Source organism: Alligator mississippiensis, chromosome 6, assembly GCF_030867095.1.
Source record: "Alligator mississippiensis isolate rAllMis1 chromosome 6, rAllMis1, whole genome shotgun sequence".
Classification (NCBI taxonomy): domain Eukaryota; kingdom Metazoa; phylum Chordata; order Crocodylia; family Alligatoridae; genus Alligator; species Alligator mississippiensis.
Window position 1 is genome coordinate 70840005 of NC_081829.1, and position 25235 is coordinate 70865239.

Below are 25235 nucleotides of genomic sequence, written 5' to 3' on the forward strand. Positions count from 1 at the left end.
TGTAGTGCATTCTTCTTCAGGTCCAAAGAAAAGACAGGTACAGGAAGGAACCAAAAAGTCTTTACGGCTGCGTATTGGGAAAAGAGAAACTGATAGGGGTAGCAGAAGAAAGGAACAGGGTCACTTATCACCTGTGGTGTGAAGAAAAATTTGCAGGAATTAGGTAGATGGTAAATTTATACCATGAACTTGGTATAAGTGAAACGGTATGAAAATGAAACATCTGAGTTTAGCATTGACACTGGGATGAAGCAAGGTTGTATTTTAGCACCTACTAGGTTTGGCATCTTTTCTATCCTTCTTAAATACACTTTTGGAAACTATCAATCTGGCATACTAATTGAATCAAGGATGAATGGCAGCTTGTTCAACATCAGATGATTTCAGAACAAAATGTATGCTGCCCAGTTGAATATTCGGGATCTGCTCTTTGCAAATGACGCTGCATTCATTTTTAACTTGCCTGATTTCTCTGATGCATGCATCAAGTTTGGCATGACAATCAGTATCAAGAAAACAGTTGTCATATTGTAGGGCACCAATGTCCCACCCAAAATCTGTTAATAATGAAGCTTTGGACAGTGTAAATCACTTCTGGTAAGAGTTGAGCCAAGATAGAGCTCACGTAGCCTTGATAGAGATTTTAATGCAAAGCCTCTGTCACTTGGCAAATTTACCTCACGTGCCTGGAACAGCAAGCTGTTAACTCTGAACACAAAGGTGTACATCCATCAGGCTTGTGTCCTCAGTACCCTCCTTTTATGGCTGTGACAGCTGGGTCATGGAATCCAAGCAGGAGCAGAGATTGAACAGCTTCCACTTTCATTGTCTCAGGAAAAAATCTTGGACTCACTTGAGACCAATGGATCACCAACAAGGAGATCCTTGACAGGACCGGTCTATTGTCTTATGCAGACTACACTGGCTGTTCACAGGCTTTGCTGGCTGGGACACATGGAGCGCATGATTCAAGGTTGTCTGCCAAAGGCTGTGCTCTATGGCCAACTCAAGAACTGCTCGCAACACAGATAAAGTCCAAAGCTCTGATAGTGACAAAGTCAAGCAAGGTCTCAGGAAATTCAATATTCCCACTGATAACTGGGAGAACTCTGCCTACAACCACTCAGTCTGGAGAAGCCAGGTCAAAGCTGGTTCAGTCACCACAGAGCTGTCAGAGAGCCCAGGTTGAGGCCCTTAGATGAGCCAGGAAGCAGAGTATGCTTCAACAACCTCCATCTGATGAGTGGACCTGTAGCCACTGTGAGAAGGCTTGCTGCTCGTATATTGATCAGGTTCTTCTCTCTCTCTCACCACTGCCAAGCACCATTGGCTGTGACTGACTTTGTCTCCCTTCCTTTCATCTATCAAGATGTTTAATGGCCATGCTATAGGTTTTCAGTCTTTTGGATTAGTGTCCAGTCGTCTAATGAATTATTGTTCCCAAGTTTGTCTGTTGAAGGTGTTTTGGAAACTTCCTTTGAGCATGAGGATAGTGAGGTCAGAGATGAAGTGGTTGCTTTGTGAAGTGTTCTACTATATGCATGTGTGTCTTTGTCCTTAATCTTTTCCTGTGATTATTTACTGTTATGTAGCATTAGTCTAATCTAGTTTCATACTTAGTTTCCTTGTGGACATTTGGTATACTGGATGAAAGAGACCACATACCAAAAATGTGGTAAAAATAAATAACTAATCTATTAACAAACAAACAAGTTTTTAAGTTTTTTTAGGAATAAATCTTACAAGCCACATCTCTTAGCTACTAATATTTTGAAATGTAGTCAAGAACAACATTTAAAGAATAAATCTCTAAAGCCGATATGGCATCTAGAATTATTTTAATTGCTGTTAATTTTGTTTTATCTGAGTGTTTCCCATGATCTACGTATAAGTAAAGAATCATAGGGACAATATTACTTTTCTGGTCCTTTATTGAGATTCCATAGGGACTGTATAATAACAGAAAATTACAATTCAAGTGAAGTTTAACTTGGTCTTCTTGTTAATCCTGAAACTGAGGTTAATGATGTTAGTCTGCATGGTTAGAAAACACTGAAATCCATCTGAAAGACTTATCCAGTTCCCATCCTGCCCATTTAATTAATTATTGGGTTTTTACATTGAAGCATACCACTGTGTTTTCTTCTGCTCTAGTTCTTTAGAAATGCTTTGGCATAGAAGTATGTCTTACAGCATGACCTGAGGAAGGCGGGTGAATCATCAAATTTGTGTCCACACAATCTGTAACTGAACATCAACATTCCTTGCAAGAAAAATTATCTTAACTTTTGTTGCATTCTCAGACCTATTGGTCAGTCAGTTTGTAACAATACTCTGTAGAACAACTAAAGCATCATATCTATTCTCTTTTCATATTAGTCTGTTGGTGCTCCATACCAGCATCTTTCTTGCAAATATTAGTGAAAAAAATAGAGCAAATTACAGTGGCATCATTCCCCTAAAGGAAACAAAATGCATGTTTGGTTTTTTAAACTTGTAGTGTGGATTTTTGTAATTCTTCCCCCCCATCCTCCCTGCACATGTGCATGCAGCTAGTGCGTGTGGAACATCTTATAGCCATACTCAGTCTTACCAGTGGTCCATCTAATTCATTATTTTAACTCTGTGGCAGAAGTGCCAGAGCTTTCGAATAATTTGGTGGGGAGGGGAAAGAAATAACCTGCCTGTACCGGTAGAGTTGTTTTTTAAACCTGTTGCTTAAAACCAGGTTCTGTCCTGAAGCTATAGGATTATTTCTTCCCTTACCTGATGTAACTGTATCACCACCACATTTATCACTTTACTGCCAGTGTCTAGTGCCATGGCTCTCAGCTAGGCTGCTATAAGACCCTTGCGTGAGTGCTGCCATGGTGGTAGCCAGGTAAAACTGTCCTGAGTGCATTATATACATTCCAGTAAGCCTAACGCAGGCAAGAGTTCCTGGTTTTACTGCAGTCCTTGTTATCTGACTTTCCCCCTCTGGAAATGCATCTCAGGCAGGTGAAATTGTTTGAGGGCCTCTGCCTCTCCCACCCCTAGAAACAGACTGGGAAGGGCTTCATCAAGAGTGGGTTTATCTGGCTGCATATCAGGCATGTTTGGGCAGGTCCATCCAACTCTGGTGGCAACAGCACCCAGTTGAGAACCAATGATATAAACTGAGGCAGCACAACAGATTCTCAACTTGCATTGCTCCCAATTTCAAAGATGTTACTGAGAGGTGCCTTGAATCTAAAAAGTTAAGTACCAGTGGTCTAGTACATCTAGTCTCTGACAGCTTCTGTGGTACTCAATCTTGTGCATTTGTCAGGTTTCGAGATGTAAGCATCAGTTGTTCACTTTCTTTACCATTGCTCCTGCCATCCTCCTGTTAATTTAATCTGTATCTGCAGTTCTGAATTCAATTTTTTCCATTCTTGTTTAAAAATTCTGCATGTTGCAAAGAACAGCACATAGTAAATTAAAAAAAAAAATCTTGTTTGTAGGGAAGCCTACTTTTTGAAGTAGCTGTGTTTTTGTGCGCCTCGCACCCCCATAATGTTGATCAACTGTCCACTTTCACTAAGACTTTTAAATGAAGATGGTGCCTAGCACAAACATTTATGCATGTAACTTCTGCATTTTACTTTAATAGAGCCAAAATTCCTAATTTTGTTCTGTTGAACAGGGCTTACTGAAAAAATGCCAACTCTGAACCAAAGAACATTCTGCTACTATTTTACAGCCTTCCAGTATTACATAAGACATCCTTATGTCTATAAGAACATAAGTTGTTTATGAGGAATTTATGACTGGTTCATATGCATTTGTTTTTGCTTGCTCTCTGCTTTCATAACTTTGGTCAGTAACAAAGGTAACTTATGAGTAGCTTACAGCTCTGGGTAGGTAGGCATGCGCAATGCAGATAACCATAATGTGAATGTGTGCAGGAAAAAATATATACTGTGACATCTATAATGGATCATCACACTGTCTGTAGTAAACAGTAGTCTGTTTTGTTGAGTGTGTATAGTTTCTCTTTCTACTGCTTAAAAAAAAAAAAAGCAAAACAATATGGTGATGCAAGTAGGTGCTTAAATTATAGGTGCTTCCCTATGGGTACCACTTCTTAAATCCTGAAACTTTTTAGCAGAATTATTATTTTTTTTTTTATAATCCCATAAATATTTATTATGTAAAAACTACAAGATCTTTTTAACTGAAACACTTGCTGTTGTGAACAGTTTTGCCTGTCAAATTGGTACACTGCTGTACAAGTTTTTTTTTTTTTTAAATCATAAATTTAATAAACAATTATGTCTGGAATGGTGCTTGTTCTTTGCAGTCTTTTATAAATCGCTGATTACCAAGTAATTTGGAGTATATTTTGGATCTTAGGGGAGATGTTACTAGGGAGTTTAAAAAAAGAAGGAAAAAAAAAAATCCCTTCTCTGCTGGAATGTAGATAGTCCCTGACCTAAATTCTGTCAGCTGAAATCACGTGTATAGAATTACACAGTTGGCTGCTAGCACTCTTCGAGTTGGTGCTGTTGGGACTGCAGCTGGGAAAGCAGAAAAAGAAAGGACAGAAATGTATTTTAATATAGAGAGTTTATACAAAGTCTTCCTGCAGACTCTGCCCCTTTTTTTTGTTGTGAAGAATGCTAGTTGAGACCTGACTTTCTGAAAGATGCTATTTCCCATTTAAAAGCATGGCTGCCTGTGTTTAATTACTCTTTCTGTTTCTGATTCAAGAGAAGAAATTACCTTTTGTTTCTTGGAATTCTGAGGAGTCTTAGTAGCTTAAAAACACTCTTATGACAACAATGATTCCAGCTGAGAGAAAATAATTCTGAAAGGCACCTGGTACAGTTCTCAATTCCATCTTGGCTGGCTAGCTAGCTTTTGATCAATGAAAATCACTACATTCTCTCTGACTGAGTGTTCCTGTTCTTCATATTACTCTAAATCATTGGCCTAGGGAGCCCTGGATCTAGGATTGGAAATCAAATCAAGATCTTAAAATATGACTTTGTAAAGCACTGCTACTAAGTGAAATGGTTACGGACTTCAGAATTGTGTCCTGCAGGTAAACAAGAATATGTATGTTCCACCAATTAGGACAGGACTTGAATCAAAATGTTTTCCAGTTTTGGCAATATAAACATGATTTCATAACTTTACCCAAGAAGAGTAGGTGATTCATGTGTTTCTTTCCTAGCATAGAACTGGCAAGGGCTTCCTGGGACACTGAGTCTAGTTCCCTGTATTCACAAGCAACTGAAAGACTTCCCAAAATTGCTACCTCACACCAAAATTACCTCTTCAAATTCTTACAACTTCAAGGCACAAAAGCAGAAATACCAAGGACACCTTACAAGATGTCATAGGTAGCAATGGGAGACAAGGGTACAACAGGAGTCGTATAGAACTGCAGCTCCCCATTGTAACTCATGGAGCTTTACTATAAGCTCCATGAGTTGCAAAAATCTAGTTAAAACAATTGGTTACAACAATCTAGTGCAGGGTTTGCTGTTGGGTCCTAAGAGTTGGGGAATTGAGCTGCTGTTTCGAGTGGTTGAAAGCCTGCAGCTGCTCTTCCTTAGCAATGCCCCTCCCCATGTCCCAGCCCTGGTGCTGTTTTTCAGAATGGGAGGGGAGAAAGGCACTAGAGGGAGCTCATTCTGGGGGTTGCCCAGATGGTGTTGGAGGGTAGGGCAGGTGCATTGAAGCCCTACCCTCCAGCCCTGGCTAAAAAAACCCAGACTGAACTCTCTCTGCTCCCTTCCTCCTCCTCCTCCCAATTCTGAAGATGGCACTGGAAGCAGGGCTGAGCTGCATCAGCCCAGCCCTGTGCACAGACACAAGTTACTGAAGGCACTCTGTTTTAGAGCATCTTCATCTGAACCCTCATGCAATCAGGGTTCAGATTTTTCATTGGATTGGGATATTTTAAAGCACTTTGCAGCTGTTTACTTGTTTGGTCATGGGTGTTGAGCACTTTCTTGGGCCATATCAGGCAAAAACTGTCTGCACCTTGAGTGTCTTGCCACTGGTATGACAGGGAAATAATACATGTATTGTTGTACTTAACTCTGAAGTGTGCAAATGCTAATATTTTTCAGTTATTTACTCAAATAACTGGCTCTATGGATGCTGGTAAAGCAGTAGACTTAATATACCTTGACTTTAGCAAGGCTTTTGATACGGTCTCCAACAGCCTTCTTGAAAACGAGCTGAGGAAGTATGCTGTAACCAGGCACCATCCCCAGGGTGGTTGAGAACTCCTTGAGGTGCCTCAGAGTCCCCTTTTTATTTTAGTCCACTTCTGGGACAGTCTCCCCTTCACTCACCTGCCATGTCTTGGTGTTTCTTTTGGCTTTCAAAGGGGAAGCTGCTCCAGGGCTTCCTAGATTGGGTCTTTGCTCCAGAGGTGAGGAGCTCCTACCTTAAGGGCTAATTGCATGGCTCAAGGCTGTTATGTGCCTCTGGGCACTAATGAGGCCTCCAAATCTCCCCATTAAGCCTCATCCCAAACCTCCAGTTTGAACTACAACATAAACACTAAGCCCCTGGGCTATAACAAAGGAAAAATAATAGGGACAGCATGCCTGCTTACCCCATGGCTCCTTCTCTCTGGGTTTCTCTATCCTGTACCTTAGCCTGCAGAGCTGTTTTCTTTTGGTTCCCTGGGCATTCAAGAGTCCATACTCTGTGTCCACCTGGGTTGGCTGGCTCCCACTGGCTCAACCCAGGGCTTGTATAAGTTGGCCCTGAGCTCTCTCCTAGTCATGTGGCAGCCCCAGTCAGCTGACCAGCATGGTGGGGGCTACCCTTTAACCCCTGCTGTATTGGCAGGCTGTGCCCTGAAGACTCTGTCCTTAAAGGAGCTTCCTTACTTTATAGTAACAGGGCTAGGGTTCCCTGTTACACAGCCTGCCCCACTCCCTTCTCTTTTGTCTGGGGTTTTTCCTTTTTCTCCAAACATTCCTCTTCCTCATATTGCTGCAAGAGGAAGTCAGCACTTGTATTTAGAGTACCTGTATCGTGTTCCACTATAAAACAGTATGGGTGAAGACTGAGAGCCCTACTATGAAGCATTTATTAAAATCTGGTGTATACAGCAGTGAGGGCAGACAGAGTGCTTCTTTCACCTTCTGAAATGCTCTTTCTGTCTCAGGTGTCCAAATCCCTTTGGTCGGAGCTTCAGCCTATATTGGCTCTGTCAAGGGCACCATTCGTTCTGCAAAGAGAGGCACAAACTTTTTTATAGTAATTTACCAGTCCCAAAAAGCCCTCACCTGCTTCTTTGTTCAAGGTGTTTGATACATTCACAGTACTTCTACTTTTATTCATCAACGGCTGCACCTTGCCACTTCCTATATGAAACCTATGATGGTGTGCTTCCTCCTTCCTAATTGTGTGCTTTTCCAGATTGACTGTCACTCCTGCCCTTCTTAAATCTTGCAGTATTTGTACCCTGCTCAGTCAACAATTATTTGGGGAGACCCACTTGGGAGAATATTTTTAGCAACTCCTCCTCTGCCTTCAGGGCAGACATGGTCCACATCTGTACTGCCTCAGGGAACCTGGTTGCATAGTCCATTAGGGCCAAAATGTATTGATGTCTTGCACTACTTCTTGGTAACGGCCCCACGGTGTCAACTGCAACCCGCTCAAAGGGAACCTCTGCCAGAGGCAGCAGGACCAGAGGGGCCCTGGGTGGAAAATTAGGGGCCACCTTTTGACATACAGGGCTGGAAGCACAATTATCTTTTACTTCCTGAAGTAACCCTGGCCAAAAGAACCTTTCCCAAATGCCAGCTTCTGTTTGTTTGTTTGTTTGTTTTGTTTGTTTTTTTGTCCCGTCTCAAATGTCCACCAATAGGCAGTTCATGGGCAACCCTCAATAGGGCCTGCTGGTATCATCATGGTATCAGGCTCCTCTCCTTCAGGCTTTCCTCATTCAGTTCTATAGAGGAGATAATACCTTACCTCAAATTTCGGGGTTGTCTTAATCAGTTCTGGTCTCAGTACCTCCCCATTACATTGGGGTAGATGTTCTCAGAGCACATACTGAAGTCCCTCCTCCTGGCTCTGCTCCAACTGAAAACACCCATCCTCAAAAAGGTTACTGACATCCATCTTTTGGCTGTGTCCTCCCCTGACAGAGGTGGGTGTGGGTGAGCTGTGGGTGTCTCTGGCTAACCCTTCCACAATAGGGTCATCCTTGTGCACAGCCTCGGGCCTCTCAGCCCTGGTTCTTCTTTCCTCCGAGCTTCAGGTCTCTGTCTCTTTGCCTCCAGCTGTGTGCGTTTCCAGCCTCTGATCCATCTTCTGGGGTTCCATTCTCATCCTGAAGTTGACTGAGATGTGTGGGGTCACTGATCCTGTTCACCCCTGTAATGCTACGTCTCCCTGATTTTAAGTTTTCAGTCTCTCGCAAGCTATCACTGCTAACAATTTTGGCCAGTCGCGTCTTAGGAACATTGGATATGGTAATTGATTGGCTACTCCGACTAGCATCTGGCGGGTATCATCTCCTATCTGCAAGGTGACCTACACTCTAGCATATATTAGGGAGTCCCTACACGGGCATCGAGTGGCTATCTGATCTACCACTTACCTCTTTCTTCCCTGTACAAAGTCTCTCCACACTAGGTCCTGGGTCGAGCCTGAGTCCACCATAGCCTGTACCTTCTGTCCCTCTATCTGTATATCCACCACCAGCACAGCCTGGTCTTCAGGCTCCTGGCCAACTAGTGCTCCAAATCAACACTTCAGCCCATCACCCCTCTCTTCTGTACACATTGGCTCTCCTCTTCTTTTCCTTTGCCTCTTTGTAGTCTGTGGGGTTGACCTCTCGGACTCCCCTCCCTAGGGCACCTATTTCATCTACATGTGCATGATCACCTTCTCTGACAGTAACTGCTGTCCTTCTATTTGGTCCTGCAGATCCTGGACTGCATGGACTAGAAGTTCCAATAACTGTATCTGTTGTTGCACAGCCAGGTCTGAGGCTAGTGCTTTCCCATTTTTATTTTTTTTTCATTGGACCCAACTTTTCATCGTACCCAAAGGCTCTCTCCTTTTGCATAAACCACTGTCATATGTCACATACTGCCTTGGGAATCTTCCTGGACAATACACCAATGTAACAGGGTGCCATCCCCAAGGCAGTCAAAAACCCCTGGAGGTGCCCCAGAGTCCCCCTTATTTTAATCCACTTCTGGGAACAAGCTCCCCTTTACTCGCCTGCCATGTCTTGATGTTTCTTTTGGTTCTCAAAGGGGAGGTTGCCCTAGGGCTTCCCAGATTGGGTCTTCACTGCAGAAGACACCTGGAGGTGAAAAGTTCCTGCTGTAAGGGCTAATTACATGACTCCATACCACCCCTGCTCCATGCCCCATGCTTTGCAGGTGTTACAAGACTGCACCTCTGGACCTCATCCTATTCAGCCACTGCCCCTTTAATGTGGCTGGCCCTTCTAGCCTATGCCCACTGTATTGGACCTGGCTTTGAGGTGCTAACTTCATTCCCTCCTTTCCTGTCTCTGGGCCCCTGACCCCTGTCTGCTGTGCAGCTCTGGTGCTGGGCTCTGTCCCTTGTGTTTCTGTACTTCTCTGGCACCGGGCTCTCTGGCTCTTGTTGCTCTGTGCCTTGTGCTATTTGCCGGATTCCACTATGGCTCAATGCTTGTTGGAGCCTGTCCTGGCAGGGTTCAAGGCAGTTATGTGCCTCTAGGCACTAATGAGGCCTCAATCTCTCCTTCAAGCTTCATCCCAAACCTCCAGTTTGAACTATAACATAAACACTAAGCCCCTGGGCTATAACAAAGGAAAAATAATAGAGGCTCTGTCCTGAAGACTCTGTCTTTAAAGGGACTGCCCCACTTTCTAGTAACAGGGCTAGGGTTGAATGAGTGGACAGTAAGGTGGATAGAAAGCTGGCTAGATTGTCAGGCTCAACAGGTAATAATCAGTGGCTCAATGTCTAGCTGGCAGCTTGTATTAAGTGGAGTGCCCCAGGGGTCGGTCCTAGGGCTGGTTTTGTTCAATACCTTTATTATCATTTTGGAAGGCAGTGAGACAGTGTCTCATGTATTATTAGCATCTCTGTGGTTCAAAATGGTGGTGGGGGGGGGGGCGTGTTTGACTAGCTTTAGTTCAAGTGCTCCCGCCACCATTTTGAACCGCAGGGATGCTTATACACGACACGTGGAGGCTGGTTGGAGCATGGCAAGTACCACACTCCAGCAGACTATTAATTGAGTCTGCTCTGACACGCTGTCGTTTACAGTACTCCAGAGCAGCACGTGTACAGGCACTCATCATTACTAAACAAACCATTGCTGCCTGATGGTCGCTGTAAAACTAGACTTTGACCTGTTAAATATTTGGACACCAGAAAGAGGGGGGAAAATTTAAATGAAAGGATAATAAGTAGAAGGAAACTAGAAATATATTGTACTATGGTGCTGCCATAGTAGCAATATGTATACAAAAATTGGGTGGCTTAATGTAGGGGAATACTTGCCATTTTATGGGTACCATATAAATACCTAAGTGTCTGGGAAAAAGCAGCTCAGTTTTACATAGGACATAAATTTTGCAAATCTAAGTTTTCTTCTCTACCCTATTATCCAAACAGCAAGATATGTTATGAAATTGCCAGTTATTTTGCTATTTGTGAGGAATGACAGTGTTGCTCCCTTGTCCTGCTGTGTTCTAGTTCAAAGTTTAAAAACGTGTGGCATAGATTACAATTTTTTTAAACAAGTGGCAGTTCTAGAGCCAGCTGCTAGTCTTAACTATACAACTATTGACTCCTCTTCTGATTTGTAACTAGTAATTTGATAGCAGAAGAAAAGGTTGGGGGTGGAGGAGGGAAATGGTGGCAGTTTCATCCCACGGCTTTGACCAGGAGTTGTGCTGACAAACCAGAGAGCTCACTGCATATGGGCTGCACACCCAAAGTTGCTCAACTCTCCAGAATGAGAAAAAAATTAATAGAACAATAAAAAAGTACATGTTCTAACCAGCAACAAGAACTGGTGAGATTCGGCTGTGTATCAGCAAAGTATTTTGCAAGTTCATGTCAAACAGAATAAAAGTAGCAAATCAGTAATGTAACTGGGGTGGGGCAGGGTGAAGGGCACCAGCCCTAGGTGCCAACTTGGCCCTTTCTCCCAAGAGTCTTTGCCATGGCAGGTGCAGCTCTGAGTGGACATGAGCTACGTAGACACAGACCCTGTACCCAGCAGTGTACCCAGGGAGGTTCCCTCCCCCCAAGTGGCTTTGCACCCTGTACCCAGGGGGTTGAGGAGGGAGATCAATGCACCAGGAGGGTCCCACAAGGAGCCTATGCTGGTGTCTGCTTCTCAGTGGCAGAAATCAGAGTTCATGCTGCTACAGTAGCAGTTGCTGCTTGAGGAGAGCCCCATCAGGTAAGACTCTGCTTCTCCCCCTTCTGTTTTCACCTCCATTATGCCCCAGGGACTGAAAGAAATTGCTATCACTTTGAAGCAGATAAGGCAAAGCTAAGGAAAAAGCAGGCTAGATTTTCACTTGGAAGATCATGTATTAGACCAGGGGTGTTCAACAACCCTTCATCCTGTGGGTCAGGTCCAGACACCTGGTGCCAAGTCCTCTGGCCTGCTAGGCTTCCTAGGGGTCCATTAGGAGCCCTGTGAGCTGTGGCCCTGCATACTACGAGGTGGGGCCCCAATCCTGGTGTGCAGGGTCTGATCCAGTTGCAGACGGACCCTACAACACTCATCTGGCCTGCTAGGCCAAAATGCCGAGAAACACTATTTTGAATAGACTTTTACCCTAAGTATAATTTGAAGAGCTCACGGAGTCACCAAAACCCTTTCTGAAAATAACCTTAACTAACATCTAAGAAATCCTTTGACAGCCAGTTAAAAATTGGTATTCAATCTGGAATGTCTTGCAATGGTATGTGAATAAGAAATAAACAAGGCTTTATTCGAAATCATGGATTCATACAAGACAGCATGCTCAGTTAAAGGTTGCTTTGACCAGAAGTTTCAATGTAGGTGTTAGTGTGAAATGAGGATGGATTCTGTTACTTCTCCTGTTTGGTACAGGCATTGCCATTGACTTAGCAATGAGGAACGGTGTACTCCCGTATTGTACAAGTCATAGTGATGCAAGGATGCATCATTCCTCATCGCTAAGGCAATGGCAATAACAGTCAATCCGTATTTGACACCAGTGTTTGTTAAACCTATTGCTCAAGACCAGCCTTTAAGTGAGCGTGCTGTATTTTGTAAAAAATGCATGAGGTATAAAACCTAATGTTTTTTATTAGCATACAATAAAATATATAAAATACTACATAATGATGAAATGAGGACTTGTACATTACTGCCAAAGGATGTAAACTGACTCATACTTCCATTTCTTTGATATTAATTCAGTACATTTATATGCATTTGCTGAATAATCTTTTGGTCTTGTATGTTAATGAACTCTCACTTGGAAGAACTGTCATCAGCAAAATTAAAATCTTCTAGTATAATACCGAAGCATGAAACCTCTGTTGTACAAGTCAATGGGAGTATCAAGGAAAAAATGATACTAATGAAGTGGTAAATCAGCAGCTAGATTCACCTGTTTAAATAAGATTTGAGTACAGAAAATATGCAACATGAATACCAACCTTTGCAGCTTCAAATCAAATGTTTTTTCCACAGCAATATATAGGATGTGAAAGTAGAAATATACCAGTTATAGAAAACTCTCAAAAATGCCTTTAACAGCAAACGCCTCAGGAAATTTTATTCACTGAATTGAAAGTATAACACATGCTGAAATGCACCAGGGCTAGCAGTTTAACTTCAAAGTTTTTTTCTGAAAAAGGAGGAAATATAGGGGACCTTAATGTTAAGAGTGAAGCCAGATTCTTGCAGAAGAGGCATTTGTTGAGCATCTAGAAGACCACATAAAAGGGATGCTGGAAAGAACTTCTTCAGATAATACTCAAAGAGAAAATTTAAGGCTGTTAATAAAATATTGGGAACAAAAAGGACAACTTGGGACAGACAGGGATGTTGATCTGTATTTGTACTCTCTGCAATGTGATGGTGGAGAAATGGTTTCGAGCACTGTTTTTTTTATTATTTATTTATTTATTTATTTATTTTAGTCAGGGTGCCATGACGAGATCCTCTTAAGGGTCCTTCAGGGTGCCACACATTACCACTTCTGGTTTGCAAACACTTGGATATGATTCTCACCCAGAAAATCACAGATAGGAATTGACATGGTCTTTGAGTGCTTTACAGTAGAATTGCTCTGTCTTTCCGCAGGAGTAGCAGCTTATTTACAGTTTTTTCAAAGGCTTTTAAAATAATACAATGATATATCTTAGTTATTCATAAATTATACAATAAAATTGCACATTTTACTTGTTTAAAAGTTTTTAAAAACACTGTACAGTGATATAAAAATAGACTAAATGATATGATGTACAATAGTAGTAGAATAAACATTTTTAAACAGGGGGGATTTCTGTTTTTATTTGGGCCCTTGTGCAAGTAATGTGAATAAGAATACACCCAGGGAATAGAGGAAAGTTGTTAGAGAAGAACCAATTTGTTTTTATTTCATTAACCCAGTACTTTAAAGTTTCTTTCCATGAATGGAGAGAGTAATTTTTCCCTGATTTTATTCGAAGAATGAACAGGACTGCAAATAATAAGTTGTCTATCTCATTCTTCCTATAAGAATGTATTCCGTCAGAATATGGGGTCCGACCTGCCCATGAGATCATTAGAGTGAATCACAGTCTAGTAATGTCCTTTTGTTGTTCACAACTGTGTCATAGCAGTTTTGTGCTTCCAGGCCAGAGTGCTCTATTAATCTCTAAGTTTGAGATCATCTCACTGCCTGCATCTTTGAAAGATGCCAGCATATAGATTTTCTTAAATTTATGTCTGATTTTAAATATTAGGACAGTGACTGCATATCTCCCAGGCCATTTGTCTGGAGGAGAACATAAATGTTGTTTAACCATTCAAATAAGGGTATCTTTGGAAGAAGAGAAACTTGTATAAAAATGCACTTCTTGGGGTATATGATATGGGTACAAGCTCTAATTTTCATCCAGTAATTCAAAGTTCTTAATTTAGCTGAAGTGCTTACATTTCATAGATGTCATAGATTTCATAAACATTGGGGCTGGACCTCACAAGATCATCAGGTCCAGCCCCCTGCCCAAGGGGCAGGAAGTCAGCTAGGGTCAAAGGATCCCAGCAAGATAATCGTTCAAATGTTTCTTAAGAGTCCAGAGTAGGTGCTTGCACCATCTCTGGGGGAGTCTATTCCAGACCTTGGGGGCTCAGACAGTAAATAAGTTTTTCCTTATGTCCAGCCTAAAATGGTCTTGGAGGAGTTTGTGATCATTGGACCTTGTCATCCCTTGGGGTGCTCTGGTGAACAGGTCCTGATGCATACCCCTTATGTACTTATAGGCAGCTACCAAGTCATCCCTATGCCTTCGCTTCTCCAGGCTGACGAGTTCCATGGCTCTTATTACAATGGGAGGATGACGTCCTGGGACTTATTTGAGAAGCACTGGTGGATGCAAGCCAGAGTTTTGTTCATTAAACAGCCCTGTTCCAGATTGCATAAATCTCCAGTCCCCCCAGCCCATGTGGCCTTGTCATAGAATTTGTTGGAGATAAAAGCTGCCTTAAAAATTAGAATTTTTTTCCCTCTTTTGAATGAACAATCGGATCAGCACACCATTGCTCTACTCCCTACAGGGAAATGGACTCTACATTACACCTGATGGCCTTTTAATGCTGCCAGTATCACCCTTCTGTCTTGCAGTATTGTAAATATTCTACCCAAGGCTTGTTTTGCTTTAATGCTTAACTTTTTTTATTTGGTTGTTCCAGCTCAAGTTTATATTAAAATAAATTCTAAGGTCTTTATATGTGGATACCACTTCTAATTTTTTTTATGTAAAAACCATACGTATTCCCAGAAATGATTATCTTGGATTTAGCGTTGTTGATTTCTAAGTTGTTTAAGACTCCGATACTGCTGAAAAACACTATAATCTTTGGGGGCCTGGAATTGACATGTATTATGCAGCTGCTGCTGCTGCCCTACTAAAGACAGAAGTAGAATTATTCAGTATTGTAGGTGCATGGAATTGATTTGCTGGTAACGCATCTTTTAGAATAATTCAGGAATAGATTAAATAGTAGTGGAGCAAGCAGACATTCTTGCCATACCCCTTGCTTTCATGGAAGAAGAGTTAAGAAATGAGTGAAAGCAAAGAGCTGGCATTTTTTAGGGAGGATGAGGGAGAGAGGATGTCTTGTGTCTAAAAAGGTTGAGAATTGCTGGTTTAGATTTCCAAATTAATAAGTATTTTGAATTATGGAGACAGATGAAACTGATATTTGAAGACTAGAAATAAATGTTGCTGTCTAAACATGTCAATTGCAAGGTGTTAGGAAAGTGCCTAGTTGAAACTTTAGGGTGTAGATAAGTATGAAACTGAGATAAGCAAACTGAAAATGGCAGATGTCTTCAGTACAAATACTTGATGAAATTTGTCTCTTTTCAGAAGGATTTCTATTTATATGATATGTATGCTGAGGTCCACATCAACTCCCAGCACTTTGTTTAAACATTTCATATGTATTTTTTGCCTATTGCTCTTTCAAGTTGATTTAAGATTCAATATTTTACGTACAGCTTTAATGGCCTTAACACTGTAATTTGGAAATGCAGTACATATATAAGCTTTCTAGGGATTTGTGTAGTGTACTAGTAGTAGTAGGCATCTGTCTCGCAGAACAAGAATTATGCTGAGTGAGATTTCAGCTGCTAAACATAACCCTTACTTGAAAGATAAAGTGAACCTGGAGTGACCTCTCCAGGGCACAGAAGCCTGGGCAGAGACACTGAGTTGGCCACACATGAATGTCCCCTTGTGCCTTGCTGATTTTAATCCAAAGGAAAGGCAAGTGCCGGTATGTTTGGGACCAGCTTGCCCACAGGAGCTGCCAAAGAAAAAGAGATCATGCATGGTGACTGTACGTACAGTGTTTAGACCTCCTCACCCTTGCTTCCGGACTCTCTGGGTCTTTCCACACCCATGGTTATTAGGGCTGTGTGAAATGGCACTGTTCCATTTCGACAGAACAGCATTTCGTTTTGGATTTCATTTTGATTTGAAGCTACTGTTCTGTTTAGTTTCATCCAAACAGTTTTGCTATTTCGACATTTTGCCTATAGGCTATAATGGGGAAACTTGAAACAATCTATAACTTTGTCATTTCTGGTCTGATTTGGATGAAACATGCAGGAATGGTAGGCCCTTCTGAGGGCATGAAGCCTGCCAAGTTTCAAGGAGAGAGGTGCAGGGGTTTCAGGGAAACTGCACCTCAAGCTGCGGGCAAGCAAAACTTGTTACTTGGGTGCAACTGCGTGTGTTAAGGTGCAGCAGGGTGAAAGCTGCAGGCCTGCTAGCCCCTGCTGAGGCCATGAAGCCTGCCAGCTTTCAAGGAGATAGGTGCAGGGGCTTCTGGGTTCTGGGGTCCTGCACCTCTGGCTGCTGACAGGCAAAACTCATGACATGGGTGCTTGTGGGACTGTCTGTCTTAGGGCACAGCGGAGTGAAAACTGCAGGCCTGCTAGGCCCTGACAGGCAAAACTTGTGACATGGGTGGGTGACAGAGTGTGTGTGTGTGTGTGTGTGTGTGTGTGTGTGTGTGTGTGTGTGTGTGTTAAGGTGTGCCCTCACTGAACTGACACCGAGGCAGAAAGCAGGGCAGTTCAAACAATGCTGCCGCCTTTGCAGTTTTTCCATCCCTCCCCCAGAGCACTGGGATTGGAAGAGACCTCAGGAAAGGATAAGTCACTGGCCAGCTATGCAGTCAATGATGAGAGCAGTCCTCCCCCCACTCTTTTTCCCCCCCCCCCTTTACTTCAGTTTCTCTTTCCCTTCAAGCAAGCCCAGCTTGAGCTTAGAAACTCGAAACGTTTCGAAAATTTTAAAATGTTTTGATTTGCCTCATTTTATTTTGAGGCTGTTTTGAAGCTCTGTTTCATTTCGATTTTGCAGTTTTGAGCTCAGAATGGGTCAAAAGAGTGCAAAAGTGAAACTGCTGGTGAAATTTTGCCCAGCCCTAATGCTCATCTTGCCTGCCAAGACTTGATGTTATAGTTTTGTAGGGAGGCCACCCTCAGGAGGCAGAGGTGGGTTTTGGGATTGGTCCTTGTTGGAACTATGGCCCTCCTAGCCTCAGCTCACTTTTTAATCTGGCTGGGTTCCATGGCCCACGTCCACTGCACTAGGTCCCCAGGTTCTCAAGCTCTAGCCCCAGCCCTCCCATTGGTTCTGGGCCACTTGGCCCCCTCAGTACATCTGCTGCAGGCATGGGGATTACATCTGACTTCTCCCCACCTCCCCCCTTGCCATTTCTTGTTCCAGATGCCCAGTCCTGTGACATGCCACAGTCCTCCTTCTGAAACATACTTGCTGTCCACCTTAATTATACCAACATTTTAATGATTTCAGTTTGCAGTTTTACGTAGAGCGCTTGCATACAGCTACAGACCTTGAAAGTTAATATTAAAATACATTTGCGCTGGTATTGAAATGCTTTGACCTATTAGCATCCTGTTTTGCTCTACTCCCAGTTAAGAAATTGGTGATATACCATGCTACTCAATTCTGCAGTTACCACAATAAAGCATTTTCTATCCCCAAGTCTTTTTGAAGGGGTACAGAACAGAGTGCTACCTCTTCAGTTTTGTTTAATATGTTATGAATAGAGTGAATGTTCATGTTCTATTATTTCATGTTAGTTTTTATGGCAGTATGCTATAGGGTTGGATTGAAGGTTCTTGAAAGCATACAGAGAATTTTCCTCACAGGATCACTTAGCTCAGTAAAAACAAGTAGATTTCCTGCTTGTGCCACTCTACAACTTCTTGCTTCTCTTGAAGGATAGCTGACAAGAACAATTTAAAAATAGTAGGTCAAGGGCAGGTGACAATGTCATGTAAGCACCACCTGGCACAGCGACGGCCTGAAAAAATAACCAGATGTCACATACTTAAATCTATTTTTGTAGCTGGTTAAACAGCAGAATTTCAGCTTTGAAGGAAAGAGAAGGGGAAACCCAAGCCTTCTGTATCAGATTTCTAATTTTCTAGTCACTTTATAACATGGTTCACTTATTTTTTTTTTTTAAAGATGCATAAATACAAGCTGCTATTTCTTATTTTTATATAGATTACTGTCTGTAATATTTGTAACCTTGTACTAATGAATATATTGTTCCTCTTCCAGCACCATAGTAATTGAAAAGAATTAATGTAATAACATTTGTGTACATACCCCATATAAACTGAAATAATGGCTTTAGTGGTTCTGTGGTGTCAGGTTAATGTAAGAAATCACTGTGAAGTACAGTAGATTGTCACCAACTGGAAAGTCTGAAATAGTTGATGGAAGGCTTCTAATAACTTTGTCTCAGAAGTTTGGAAATTAAAGTGGAAGTTCCATGTATTACCTCCCCTTTTAAAAAGTAGTTAAGTGTTACTTGCTTTGTTTGCTTATGTAGCTTTTCTAAATCATTAAATGATTAATTATAAAAAGAAAATATTTGGCTTTTCTTAGGCACTTAGGAAACTAAATAATAAGCTACTTGAAACAATTGCATCTATTAAAAAATAATCTTAATTGCAGCAGGTTAATCTTCTGTAATTTCAAATTAAAGCTTTTATTTTTGGGGAGAAGAAACTAGCATATTGGACTCCATTCTTTGTAAAAGTGCATTTGTTAAAATTTAAAATTAAACCTTATTCTATTCTGAGAACAATTGAGTAGAAGTTGGGAGAGATTTGTACTACAGGAACCCTTTGCCTATATATTATTTCTTTAGGTCTTCATCACCCAATTTTGAGTGCTAGTTTAGCTGACTATTCCTGTATTAGTCTTTTTTGTTTTAAACTCCTTTCAGTATAATGCCAGAATATGGATTTAACTTTAGTGGCTTTTAATAGGCAAAGTTTACAGTAAAATTTGTTTTAATTGAGTCTAATTAATCTGCACTAAGGTGATGTTGCCATGGTGGCCCAAGGCAACGAGAAGCAAGATTTCTCGTGGGTGATTTCTCTTTTATTGGACTAACTGTATCGTTATTCCATGCTGTTGGTCCAGTAAAATATCATCCATAAGAAATCTGGCCTCCTTTAATTGCTCAGAAATTCTGGACTCTTTCCCTCCTCTTCCCCTCCCCACATCTTAAACACAGGGGCCAAGCTAATGATTTTTGGTTGAGAAAGTCCTATAAAAGTTTTCAAGGTGTTTCGCAAGAGTAAATCTTTTAGCACAACTTAAATTTACCTCTAAGAGAAGCGATTAACTTTTAAGTTCTTTGAAATCAGTCAGACACTTTGTGGGCCATATCTTTCTAGAGATTAAGTATCATTCTTTTTGTTTCCTTCTAATGATTAGTTTTAAACACATAGATATTAAACTCACCCAGCTTCCTGCACTGGATCCAGGCCATGGGCCTTCTTGCAGGCCTGATCCAGGCCTGTGTTTTGTCCCCTGTTGCCAATACTTGTGTCCAACAGGGCTCTTCTATGGATTTTGTTGTTTGCCTCCTTTTCTACCCCACCCCCCACTCCCTCCCTTCAAATTCGTGGCCCTTTTAAGAACTCCAGGGGCCAGATGACATGGCTTGGAAGATCCCTGGGGATTCCAGTTGTTTCAACATGTTGAATATCATAATCCTGGAAAACATTTACCTAATTTCATATTGTTGTTTGCATTACAATCCTGTTTTTATATTTGTTTTTAATTGTCTAATCATCTATGTGACTTACTTTGATGGGACACACACAGGGTGAAATTTCAGTAAAGTATAAATATGAACTTAGGAGTCTTAAGTTGCATCCTTTGCAAAAAGCATAAGTGAAATATGCTCAAACCCTTATTGAATGATATACTTATGATTTGTTTGTTGGCTTGTTTCATTATTTTATTTAATACTTCCATTTTATATGTTGTATATATTAAATATATCCACATAAATATTCTCTTCTACAACTAGGACTTAAAAATAATATGATCTCTTACTCCCTGTTGCAATGGTAGCACACGTAAGATAATTTTATTTACATGACAATTTTATTTGTTTTGTAGGGCGCATGGGAATAAACTTCCATCATCCAGGAACAGATAATATTATGGCTCTTAACAGTAAGTAGTTCATTTACATCATGGTGTATGTGTGTGATATAATAAATAGAGAAGAGAGACAAATTTGCACTACTTATTTTTGAATCTATAGAAAATTAAATTTGTGGATATGACATTAAAACATAACTCAGTTAATACTAATGATCTTGGCATGATCAAGAATTTTAATATTAGCTCTATGCCAGGGGTGAGCAACATTTTTGGGCAGAATGCCAAAAACACCCCAACCTTGACTTGTAAGATACTGATATGCCAGGAGTAGATGGTGGGGGAGCTGCAAGGGGCCCAAACCTTGTTGTGGCAGCAGATGCCCAGCCTCAGCCCTTTCCCCATCATCTGCCCCAAGGTGCTTATGTACCCACTGCCAGCAATGGGCTGAGCCAGAGCAATGAGGGCAGTGAACTAGACTAGCTGCTTGAAGCCTCTCCATTACCTGCTGGGAACAACCTGGGTTCTGTGATGGGTGTCAGGGATCTGCCCAGAGCCTGGTGACAGCAAGGCTTCAAGCAGCTACACCAGGCTCCGCAGAGCCCCATCCTGGCTCATTGCTGGGGGTGGGTGCTCGAGTGCCCCTGGGTTGGGGAGCAGCAAGGGGCCTGATCCTTGTTGTGGCAGTACAGCTCCAGCTTATTTCTTGCCATCCACCCCGAGGCATGCATGCCGAGCAAAATGCTTTCATATGCTAGTCTCCGGCATGTATGCCAGGCATTTCCAAGCCCTGCTCTGTGCATTTAATTGGATGCCAATAAAGTTTGCTGTATTTTAAGGTACTCTGAGCCTTTGAGAAAGATGGCATATAAGTTGAATGAATAAATAAAATAGGTGATTGTTGGGGGGGGGAAAAAGTAGCTTGTGCGTACAAAAGTCTCTAGCATAAGAGTTCCATGCTTAGTCTCTGCCTCAAGATCTTTTTGGTAGGATAGAGGAGGTTGTATAAAATTGCTTCAGTCACTCGTGTACAGCATGTGTGAAAACATACATTTAAATGACATGTCCCCTTGTGCCAGATCACACTGGCATGCAGTGTTGTTCCGTGGCCGGATCAAGCACGGTGGATCGCACTTGCTAACTGAACTTGCTCCACTCCTCTGGCCCATGGAACTGTAAGGTTGAGCACTGCCGCTTTAAAAGAAACTCTGTAAGATCTGATACGAAAGCTGCTTGGGTTCTAAGGACAGTGTAGTACCTTCTGTCATAAGTCACTGATAGCATTAAGACCCACCAAAGTATATTGTAGAGCTAGGTTATGCAAGAGCCCTGTTTATTTTGCATACAAGAGTAATAGGTTGGTTTTTACTGTTGAGGAGGTACAACAACATAAATGCTTTGGTAAGGAAAATATGGAGATCTGCTTTAAAATAAGCTGTCTACAGAAATATATAAAAAATGTTACTGAGCTGCTTACACTGTAAAATGAAGCCATTGTGTGAGTTGCGTATCCATGGAAATTTTTGCTGAAATGTCATGTTGGTTAGACCAGCATTAAACTACAAATACTTTCTAAGCTAGTTTTGATGTTTTCATAATACCTGGAGTAGCATTTTTAGGTTTTTGCTCCCTTATTCCTGCCATGCTTGTTCAGGCTACCCTCTGTATTGTTGAAGTTTGCATCTGTTTGAAGAGGTACATGAGACCTCATTTTGTTGTCCTATAAATTTGAAGTCAAGTTTTGTAATGTACTGAATCACTTCTTGGCAAACAACAATGTAGGAGGTTTTTGTTAAATTATCAAGCTGCTTCCTTTAAAACCACATTTGTAGGGCCCAGCGGATAACTGTGTTCCTTTGTTGGTTCTACAGTAGAAAAATACTAAATAGATTTTTTTTCTCAGAGTTTGTAGTGTTACAGATAGCTTGCTTGAAATGTTTTGGGAGGAGTATGTGAAGAATTGATGTGAAATTAATTTTAACTAAGGAGAAAATTTTAATATAATTAAAACCATTATTGAGTGCTGGTCAAGTGCATAGAAGGAAAGGAAAAACCACCTTTTACCCTGCTGTCATTTGACACGATTACTGGTCCTGAGTGTTATACCTCAGGATAAAGTGGAAATGTTTTGATTAAGTATTGAATTTTCTTACAGAATCCAAAATTTTGAGTATGTAATGGATTCTAATAACACATTTTCCCTAAAATAGGGATTGCTGAACTGGTTGTTCTAGATCAATTGTAGTCCTCAAATGGAACATCGACAAATATACTTAAGCCCTTAATGCAAATTATTTATTTCCCCATAGATGACTATATTCTATTTCACTGGAAAGTTATCAGAATAAATAACTTGTTACTTAAAGAAAAATGTAGTCTCCTTCCTTTCCTTTTTGTTTTTAATTGAATTGATTATAACATTTTTCCATTTTAAATAATTCCGTATTTTATATAATTTAGTTCTGCACACAATTTTTTGTAAGGAATTGCAAATGCATATTAAATTGTATATTTTTTTTGTAAAATAATACAGATAAACTGTTTTTCCTGAATCCTATTTCTTAGGATTCCATTCACCTGGAAACCAAAAATCTTGATAAAGTTCCCATATCTGGGGAAGGGGGTGGCAGGGGTGATTTTTTTTTTTGTTTTGTTTTGTTTTTTGTTTTTTTAAGTCCCATGTAAACTAAGCAAATCTGGGGGCCAGGGAGAGGTTCCACTGTGGTACATGAAGTCACTAGCCACAACAACACATGGGAGGGCATTCAAGAAATGGAGAGCCAGATTGGTACTTAGATCTTGCAAAACAGGCGGCATGTCAGAAAACCTGAGGCAACTAGGGGAGAACTCAAGTGTCTTTATAGGAATTCCAGAAGCATGGGAAACAAACAGGAGGAACTGGCACTTCTCCTGGTTGATGAGGATTTCGATCTGGCTGGGTTAATGGAGACCTGGTGGGATGATGCACACGATTGGGCAGTCATTATTGAGGGCTATAGGCTTTACAGGAAGGATCAGGTTGGGAATAAGGGAAGAGGTGCGACCCTCGACATGAAAGAGTAGTACGCCTCCCTGCAGGTCGCATCTGACAGCAGAGAAGAAGGGTCCCTTGAGACTCTGAGTCAGGATACAAGGAGGACCAGGAGAGGGAGACCTCATGGTGGGAGTCTATTATAGGTCTCCCTTACAAGAAGAGAGTGATCAGGCATTCTCCAGAGAACTGACTGAGGCAGCTACCACTAGAGACATTGTCATGGGTGACTTTAACTACCCTGACATCTGTTGGGAGGATCACTTGGCCATCTCTGGCAGCTTAGCCAACTTCTTGGCAACAGTAGACAACCTGTTACCAGGGGTAAGGCCACCCTGGATCTAGTGCTGGCCAAAGGTGATAACATCATAGGAGACCTAAAGATTGGTGGTACTCTGGGAGACAGCGATCGTGACCTGGTGAGGTTCACCATCCACTGTAAGACCGGGAAATCAGACAACAGAACTGAAGTCTTGGAGTTCAGGAAGGCAGATTTTGGCAAACTCAAGAGGCTAGTTGGAGAGTCCCTCTGCATCAGCAACCAGACAACTTGGGGAGTTCAGGAATGGTGGAGTTTCCTTAGGGAGGTAGTTCTCACGACCCAAAAACAGGCCATCCCCATGTGGGCAAAAAAAGGGAAAGGAGCCAATAGACCTTCTTGACTCAACAGGAATACTAGAGAGCTTTTGAAAAAAGAAGCATATAAACAATGGAAGAATGACTTGGCAACCATAGAGGGGAATACACCTGTGTCGCAGATACGAGACAAAGAAAGCCAAGGCAGGCATGGAGATCAAGCTGGCCACCAGAATAAAAGACAACAAAAAGTCCTTCTACAGATACATAGGGACCAAGAAAAAGTCAAGCTCCACTTTGGGAACCCTATTGAATGCTCAGGGGCAGCCCATAGTCGGTGTTGGCAAAAAAGCCAAACTCCTAAATGTATACTTCATGTTGGTATTCCTGAAATCAAACGGGGGCTGTTCACCTGACCAGAGGTCCAGGGAATATGGGGAAGATAATGAACTACACAAAATCAGTCCTGAACAAGTGAGGTATTTCCTGCAGCACTTGGGTATCTTCAAGTCTGCTGGGCCCAATAACCTGCACCCAGGAGTCCTAAAATAACTGGCTGAGCTAATAGCAGCACCACTGGCCAAGCTTTTTGAAGAGTTGTGGAACTCAGGAATGGTCCCAGATGACTGGAAGAAGGCCAATGCAGTGCCCAATTTCAAAAAAGGGAAGAGGGATGACCTTGCAAACTACAGGCCGGTCAGTCTAACCTTAGTTCTGGGTAAAGTCTTTCTTTGAAAAATGTATTAAGGAGGCCATTATTTGCAAGGTGGAAATGAATGGAGTGTTAAGAAGCAATCGGCATGGCTTTGTTAAGGGTAGATCATGCCTGACAAACCTTGTGCCCTTCTATGACCAGGTAACTGGACGTGTGATTTACTTAAACTTCAGTACAGCCTTTGAGAGAATCCTGTGGGAAACAGAATCAAACTTGAGGGTACTGCACTTGCAGTCTACAGTGAGATGGGTGGACAGTTGGGTTAGAGGCTGCTCTCAGAGTGTGGTAATTCATGGGATGGCCTCATCTTGGAGGGCCATCTCCAGTGATGTCCCCCAGAGGTTGGTGCTTGAACCCATGCTCTTTAATATATTCATGAACTACTCAGATGGGGGGGGGGGGTAGAAAGCTCAGTTATTAAATTCGTGGATGATACCAAGCTGTGGGGAAATGCAGGCACACTGGAGGATAGGGTCAGGATCCAGGATGACCTTGACAGACTGTACTCATGGGCAAAATGGAATCAGGTGAGGTTTAACAGAGATAAGTGCAAAATCCTTCATCTGGCTAGAAAGAACCCTCACTACAACTACATGACGGGTGATGGTCCACTGGCTGGCACAGCATCGGAACGAGATGTGGGGGTTACGATTGACTAGAAGATTAATATGAGCCAGCAGTGCGATGAGGTCACCAGGAAAGCAAATAGAACTCTGGTGTGTATCAGCCGTTGTGTGTCCAGTA

The 25235-nt window shown here is 41.8% G+C and overlaps 1 protein-coding gene across 10 annotated transcripts in view; it reads left to right on the forward strand.

Moving 5' to 3' along the window:
* Positions 1-25235, forward strand: part of CPEB3 (cytoplasmic polyadenylation element binding protein 3) — a 180756-nt gene that overhangs the window by 69529 nt on the left and 85992 nt on the right. For all 10 annotated transcript variants that reach the window (XM_019484225.2, XM_019484226.2, XM_019484227.2 and 7 more), the window contains one exon: positions 20185-20241. In XM_019484225.2, the coding sequence (XP_019339770.1) occupies positions 20185-20241 (57 nt within the window). The remainder of the gene's footprint in view (positions 1-20184; positions 20242-25235) is intronic.